This window comes from Pterocles gutturalis, unplaced genomic scaffold (assembly GCF_000699245.1).
Source record: "Pterocles gutturalis isolate BGI_N339 unplaced genomic scaffold, ASM69924v1 scaffold159, whole genome shotgun sequence".
In the NCBI taxonomy this organism is placed as follows: domain Eukaryota; kingdom Metazoa; phylum Chordata; class Aves; order Pterocliformes; family Pteroclidae; genus Pterocles; species Pterocles gutturalis.
In genome coordinates this window covers 71,105-79,741 of record NW_010132851.1, presented here as the reverse complement: position 1 = coordinate 79,741, position 8,637 = coordinate 71,105, and the positions used below count along the sequence as shown (strand labels likewise).

Below are 8,637 nucleotides of genomic sequence, written 5' to 3'. Positions count from 1 at the left end.
TAGTGTTGCTAAGATATTTGTTTTATAAAACCATAGAATGGTTTGGGTTGGAAAGGACCTTAGAGACCATCTAGTTCCAACCCCCCTGCCATGGGTAGGGACAACTCCCACTAGCCCAAGTTAGTCAAAGCCTCATCCAGCCTGGCCTTGAACCCCTCCATAGCTCCCCGGGGCAACCTGTTCCAGTGTCTCACCACCGATCTTTGTTGTTTAGATCTTTTGTATCGGGCTTTGGCTTTTGCTATGAGGTTATATAGAAGGACACAGCAGCTAGGGAAATGCTAATTTTTATCCCTCTTATTAACACATACTAAGCTCATTACCCTGGGTATCTGATTTGGGTTTTGCTGGCTACTTTCTTTTTCCCTAGCCAGGCACAGGTGTTGCCAGAGTAGTATTTTTCCTATTCAGTGTGTTGATGCTCTTTTGTATGTTAGGGTTAATCTCAGTAAACACTGGTAGTACTTTACACAATCAACAAAGGCTGTGAGATATTGCAAACATTAATACATAGTTCACCGAATGTGCACAGTTCCCAATGTATTTTGAGTTGAAAGCTACAGCTTATTTTTTTCTTGTTGTTTTTGATGAATTGTGACTTTTGCTTACCTTATGTAGCTACAGTAAAAAACCCCAAACAAAAATGCAAACAAAAATCCACACCACAAAACAAAATAAAAAAAATCCCAAACAAAAGAACCAAAACCCAACCCTGTTCTTAAGTTGTTCATTCAGTCTGCCTTGAACCAAATAACTTGCTTGCAGATGGAAATGTCAAGAATAAAAAATGGAAATTTTGAAAAAGAAATTAGTGACTACACTTTTGGTGGTTATGGCAGTAGATTTGTCTGAACTGTCTGCCATTTTGAGTTTTACTGTTTTTGACTTGTAGAAAAACAAAATTATTAATATTTAGTAGGATACCTGGTCTTTTTTGAAGACCTTTGGCTTTATTTCTTTTGGGGGGAAAAAGAAGAATATTGATACTTGAAAAAGGGCATCTTCTCATGGGAAAAATACACCTGTGCTTCCACTGATAGCAAAAGGAAGCAGCTTCCAGTTTTGTTTAGAGTTCCTTGGGAAATACGTTGATTTGCATTTTGTGACAATTGGGGTAAAAAAAAATGCCTTATACCTGACAAAAAGTCATTAATTCAGATGTGGCTCATGCAAAAACTTTTATGAATTTTAGCTGCAAATTATATTTTAAAAAAATCTGGGTTCCAGTAAAACTCCCTTTGGAAAAACCTTATTAATTTTTTTCTCATGCAGGTCTGTTTCTCTACTTTAAAAGCATGTCCTTCTAAAACAGATTGTATTATTCGTATGCTTGGTGTAACATTCCTAACATGTTTTAAGTTAACAGTTTAGTCCTTTGCTGTGAAACTTTAAGTGGTACCTACCCTTGTCATTTCTCTGGAAGCTGCTCTTAAATGTGGTCGTGTGGGACAGTATAGCTGCAGTGCTGTCAGGCAGCAGGAGTAGAGTTAGATTTGGCTTTTGACAACAGGTCTTTAGAGTTCTGTTAGTGTGTAGTCTAAATATTTTATGTTAGCTTCACTTCCCCTTTGTGATAAGGATTTGGGCTCTTGAAGCACTCTTTCTTATATGACTGGGACCAAATCTGAATGATCATCTGGCCAAGGGAAACTTAGTTCATTTTTACTGTAATTTTCTGCTTTAAATGTATTGTCATGGAGAAAAACAACTGTGAAGATGATTGAAGACCCAGTAGGGAAAATTATTGCTAAACTTCAGTGTGGAATGAATAAAGATGTGATGACATAAAATTATATAATTACATCCTATAATTATAAGTAGACCTCTTTATTGTTTTTTATCAGACGTTGATGCAGGAAAAATTAGATGAACCTAATTTAATATTGTTATTCAGAAGTATACCTCATCACTCTTTTTGGCTTGCTGTGATAGTAATACATTTTTCTTTGACAAAAAAAAGTATTGAAGTAACTTAGTTACTAATAAAAGTTATTTTCCGAAGTAACATACCTGACAATTTGTCATTCTGATAATATATAACAAGTGATTTGCTGTTTTATTTGCTGTTAAATTATCTTTTTATTATTTAACTTTGCCAGGGACACTTATAAATTTTTGTATTACTTCCAGTGATTTGAGAGAGCTGTTGAATTTTTATATTAATTGGCTCAGCAAGTAGAAAGTTATTTCAAGGACATCCAAATTAGAGGGAGAGAAATATATCAGAGTCAGATGTTACATCAGATAGTTTGGATTTTGTTCTGAAAGAGACTGGCACTGAAGAATCAAACATTTCAAATACGTAGACTACTGAGTTTTGCATTCATTCATACATTTGTATATTGCTTTTGATAACCAATCAATCAACTATCAGTTTTCCTCTGTGCATTTGCACCCACTTGCATACTGTATCTTTTTGTATATGCCATACAAGGAAGTTCGACCTCCCAGCTCAGGCTCTCTGTAATTAACAATGACCTGCTAGTATTAACCTGCGTCAGAGGGGGGCTTATGATATTCTTAAATATTACACCACTCACTTTGAGCTGGAATGAGTGTTTAAGCTAGTATGGAAAATAATTCATCCAGAGTTAATGACATTATTTTATCTAGTCAAGTTGGCAGTTTTGTTTGGTGTGTAAATGTTTGTAATTATGAAGCAAAAGTGCTTGCTAAGTGCCACCTACTGTGTTAGTCCTGACACAGAAGTTCATATGGACTTGGATATCTTTTGTTTTTGCAAAATGAGCTTACTAACTACTAGCAAGTGTTTGAAGTCGAAGAACCCTTTTAATCAAGGCTGATGTTGAATAAACAATTGAGATATGAATACATAGTGTCATTAATTGATAACGTGGAAGTCCTAATGTTCCGATTTTTATCAGGAGGAGCCAGAAAAAGAGTCTAATTATGAAGCTGGGAAGTTAGTTTTTCTAATGGGATTAAGTGTAACAGAAATGTTTGACAAGAACAAAAACAAAAGCAGTAAATTAAAGCTGCTTTAGTGCACCATAAACAATAATAAAAAACTCTTGATTGTTGAAACTATATTAATACTACATTAAACCTTTGCACTTGAGAAAGAGAGGAATGAAACTAAATGGTAACTCAGACGTGTTGCAAGCTTTTTGTATTATGATGTGTAAGATAAAGCATAAATATTAATTTAAAACTGCTTACATAATCAGGAAAACAAATAAAAATGTTTGACTGTTTGGGTTTAAATAATCACTCTGTGAAATCTTAAGCTTTTGTACTTCCTGATAGTCCCATTACAAGGAAAGTTTGTTGTTAGTTCAATCACTGTTACTGGTTTTTAGCTCGTAATTTGCTGAGCATTTCAGAGTAGTTTGTAAATTCAGAATTAATGAGAGATATCAGTCTAGGCAAGTCTAGACTTACAGAGTCGATTAATATGTAAATCTGGGCTTAGATTAGTTATTTTTGCATATATGCCACACTGATGAATTACTGGATTTGAAGGACTCCCTCTAATATAAAAAGAAACTGGAAAAGAGTACTTGAACTTCAACTCAGTTATAATTATTTTTATTTTTTATTTTTTATTTTTAATGAATGAAGTCAGCTTCTGGCTTGTCAAATTAAAGCAGTTTTTTCTGTTTGCTTTGATTATGTGAAGAATACAGGTTGTCTGGAACAAACCACTAAAATTAAAAGGAAGAGGGACAAGGCAGAGTTATAATTGAAGAAAAGGAAAACATGGAATTCATAGATAGTAATGAACTACCTCCAGAAGGGAAACTGTGAACTCTTAAGAGATTTGGCAGTAGTCCAAGTCCCTGTGCTATTGCTGAAGGTAGTGGATTGATATTCATCTGGTTCAGCTGTGCTTTCATAATGCTCATAATGTTGACAAAGTTTAATGCAGTTTGTGCATTTTGCCTTATTCCCAGTTCAGAATACTGTGATTAGCTTGTAACTCTTGAGTACTGCGTTCACCGAAGAATTAAACTCAGAACAAGAGTTAATAGGTGTTTTGTTAGAATTGGTCGCCATAGGATCTCCTCTGATAGGAGTAAAATTGGACAGAAAGTTGTATTTTGTCCTATTGAATTCAATATCAAAACCTACATTTCAAGGCATGATTCAAAATTATTATAACAATGTTTGTTCTTAGTGGCCAGTCGAAACTAATGCATTAGCACTGAGAAGCATTACTTAGAGAGTATGTTAAAATAAAAGTATAAATAAGAGTTGATAAGCTTGTAAGAAATTACATAGTGTGGTTTTTTTACATTTAGAACACAATTATCTCTTGGCTTTGTTTTTCAGGTAGCTGAAATGCATGGGGAGCTGATTGAGTTCAATGAGAGGCTGCACCGTGCTCTGATGGCTAAAGAAGCTCTTGTGTCCCAGATGAGACAAGAACTGATTGATTTGAGAGGGCCAGTAAGTCTTTGTTTATTACAGTGTAGAATACTACTCTGGAATCAGCTCAAAACCATTAATCGTAATGAAATAAAATATATATTAGCTTATAAGAAGTAACAGCTGTTAACAGACGTCAAGAACATCTTACTTGCTATTTTTGATAGTGTTTGATTCTCCTTAGCAGAATTGAATATGAAACAGATATATTCAGAGATACTACTACTTTGATTCTTCGGGTGCTAATCCATCATTGGCATCTTTATGAATTTTTGTAGCAATATAATGTTTTGTAAGAACATGTCTAAAATAAAATGATCATGTGTCTTTCTCTAAATGGAATGTTGGTTGTAAAAGGAGGTGATGACTAGGTTTTATATGCTTCATCTCTTCCCATAAATTGTTTATACACACAATGTACTCTGTTTTAGCATACTTTGCATATAAAGGCCTAATAATGATTCTTTTTTCTGGGTTTTCCATACCTTTCAAAATTACATACTTTTACAAACCCCAATTTGTTCCTATACAAAACTGTAGCAAATTCTAACATGAAGAACTCGCAAGAGTGATATGTTCATAATGCTATTGCATGATTGTTTTTCTTTTATTGTTTCTCAGTAATAGTTTTTATTGACATTTAAAGAATTGAATGTTGAATTGTAATTTCCTTATAATATTATGCTTTCTTAATAGAAAGCTTAATAACCAGTGTGTGGGAATTATTTCTGTTTTGTAAATGTAGGTCCCTGGAGATTTGAGTCAAACATCTGAAGATCAGAGTTTGTCAGATTTTGAAATGTAAGTTTCATAATACACATCTTTTTCTCTTAGGCCTGTTTTTATGGGAAAAAAGAATAAGCAAACAGATTCAATAATTTGGTTTTCCTATATTATTTCCAATAATTGAATTCTCAGCTGTGGTGTCTGTTGTTAAAAAGTATGGAGAGCTGCACGGTCCATGCCCTAGTGTAGTTTTTAATGATGTTGAATGCAAGGAGTTTAGATTTATGAAGATTCTCTTGGAGTTCTCTTTCAGTGCACTAGGTCTTGGTATTCTAACAAAGCCCCAGAAAGTTACTGTTTTCTGTTGCTTTGGGTTTGACAGATGCTAGAGGCTATTCACAATGTGATGGAATTTCTCATTTTTACAGAATAACTCCTAATCAATGCATGCAAATAGTACTACAGAAAACCCCACAAACAACCTAGTTGGTCATCCCAGATCATTCTAGAGCGTTGTGATTTGGATTGTTGCCTTTATTAGTCAAACTAATGAATCTATCTTCTTGTGGATGAGGGGGTGAAAATGTAGCTGATGTTTTTGAATCATAGAAATTTGGAGATAAATTACAAAGTGGATGGAAATTGCTTCTCCATAATTGTGCAGTGCTTTTCTGCTATTTAATGAACTCAGTTTTTTTTTTAAGTTTTGTGGACCAGAATGTTGAGTTTGTTGAAATGAATAGTTGTTGTTTCATGTGTGTAATCAAATGTTGTCAAATGAACGCTGTAAATAAAACTAAAACCCAAAAGAACCCACAAAGGGAGTTGTCTCAGTGCTCTTTTTCAGTTATGTTAATTTTAGGGAACACTTTTAGATACAGCAGGTACAAAAGGTTCAGGCAGAACTACAGTTTTTCTGATACTCCATTTGAAATGTTAAGTTGCTATGTTTATCACTTTGATCATTATCTTAAATCACTGGAGGTAGTTGCCTTGCATTTCTTATACATAAATATTATTCCCTATTTTAAGTTCTTCTCTCTCTTCCTCAGATCAAATCGTGCTCTTATTAATGTTTGGATTCCCTCAGTCTTTCTGCGTGGAAAAGCTGCTAATGCATTCCATGTTTATCAAGTAAGTGATACATCTTAACACAGATTCTGTGTAAAAATTTCTGACTGAAATGGCACATTTTAATAATTTAAAAATCTCAGTATAATTTCATTAGAGATTGTTTAATGAACAGCAGCAGTAACCTCATATATATTCATCCATAGGAATGTGTTGATTATCCAATTAACGTTATTTTGAGGGTTGCCTTTTAATAGTTTAATACTTTAAAAGCATGCTAGTAGTAATTTAAAAATCTCAGTATAATTTCATTAGAGATTGTTTAATGAACAGCAGCAGTAACCTCATATATATTCATCCATAGGAATGTGTTGATTATCCAATTAACGTATTTTGAGGGTTGACTTTTAATAGTTTAATACTTTAAAAGCCTGCTAGTAGGATGACTTGGCCAGGGAGTACAACAGTTCAATATTAATTAGTAATGCCTTCTTCAGTATGCCTGTACATATTCTATTTCAATTTTGGGGATATCAATGATGAGAATTGTTGCTTGACAGACAGATGTGGCTTACTGTGGAAGCTTACCCAAAAACATTTTGAATGGTGCAGCAAGCCTTCACTATGTGTCATTGGACGTGTTCATAGTGTGTTCTGCTTCAACTGGATGTGAATTCAGGGCTTTGCTCTCTAGCCTGCCTTGTAGCTGAAGCATTGAAATCCCATACTGTTCCTTGATTCTTGTTTTCAGAACAATTATCCCCTCCATGGACAGAATGGCAGGGCAAACTTTGAAAACTCTTTAATGTGCTGTCCTAGGCTGTTTGAATTTCTTTATTTGTGGATTATTATCAGCTGCCAAATTTTTCCACTTTTGTTTCAGCTACATGTATTGAGCTCTGAACAAGGTTTCTGAAGCTTTTTAACATTCCTCTCACTCTGAATTATGACTTTTGTAGAATTTTGACTCACTTATGAAGTGCTGGCAGATAGTTGAAAAATACAGGAAAACACCCACCTTTCAGCCAGTAAAAGACAGTGAAAAATAATACTTTAGCTAAGGGAAAGAAAACCTAACAATACTGAACAGTTAGTAATTTGTTCAAAAGTATTGAATAGTCAATCAAATTCAGGTGCACAAGTGTTTGTGGAAAACTAAGTTGTTTACAAATGTGATGATTTTTTTCTTGCATTTATAGCAAATAGTTGCATTTTTTTATCAACAATTTTACCTTTATTATTTGCTTTTTCAGTTGCATTTTCTTTGGTTGAATGGGAAGAATCATTTTTTATCATTAAACTTGCTTTTGTATTCTCAGTTTTGGTAGTGTTGTTACTATTAAGACATGCACCAGAAACACTTGAGTTATTTAATACGATAAAGCTATTTTTGTTTAAGTAATAAAGTGCTATTCCTTCAAGTGTATTAGAACTGGATTAAAAAACATTAATTCTTTGAAGAATTTAATTTATCTTTAATTTTACTTGTACCTTGATATCAAACTCGGTTATAAAGAGTTAAGTACTTTTCATGCAGTTTGACTGTACATGACTATACAAATGGCATCATGAAGGCCTGGAAAGTATGCAGAATTTGTGTATACTCTACATGTTCTGCACATTCATTTTCAGTAGGAAAAATACTGAGATAAACTAAGTTTCCCAATTTATAATAGGTTCAGGGCTTTATTCAAAACCTGGTGAAGTGAGTAGAGGATTAGGTGTTGCTCTTGGTTTGCTTTGGTTAAGGGCCTGACTACAGTGACTTGAACAACTTATAGTTTTTTTTTTAATTGTGCTTTTGCACCTTATTTCTATTTATCATTGGCATGACATTTTAGAAAATATGTTTTGCTGGTACAGAGTGGCTTTTAAGAGGCTTCATCCATTACTCATCATCAATGGAAAACAAAGAACTTGTGATTGAAGGCTAGGCCTCTTCAGAAGAGGAAAAAAGGAAGCAAAATATCATTGCAAGAGTCTGAAAGATTGAAAATTTTAGATTTACAAAAAGACAATTTTGAATATTTTAATAAGTTCTTTATGTCTACAATATATACTCATAATGTCTGGGTATCCATAGTGTGCAAAATTCTGTTTATTGGTATATGTATTTGAAAATTGTGCAAGCTCTTCTGAATATGCTCTATTCATTATCTATTCACACTAGCAATTTATGGGACATATGTAATGTGGAAAGTTAGAAGCATCTGTCTAGAATAGACAAAGAATGTCTGTTGTCAGCGTAGTTTGTCTTTAGTTACAGAACAGCACAGAATATCTTAGAATTCCTCAGGTGAACAGTTTTGTATTTGCTCAACTTTGTCTTCTAATATTTAAAAAAAAACAACAAGCAAGAATTAGCTGTAGAAGTGACCTAAAATTTCTATAATTGTTATTAAACTTTGATCTTCATACCTGCTGAGATCTTTCCTTATGGAAGAATACATT

General features: G+C 33.5%; 1 protein-coding gene across 1 annotated transcript in view; it reads left to right on the top strand.

Moving 5' to 3' along the window:
* SNX29 (sorting nexin 29) overlaps positions 1-8,637 on the top strand; it is a gene marked incomplete at its 5' end in the record, with an annotated part of 108,297 nt that overhangs the window by 47,939 nt on the left and 51,721 nt on the right. Inside the window, 3 exon segments of the mRNA XM_010080997.1 lie at positions 4,294-4,410; positions 5,135-5,190; positions 6,168-6,249. Coding sequence (XP_010079299.1) covers positions 4,294-4,410; positions 5,135-5,190; positions 6,168-6,249 — 255 coding nt within the window.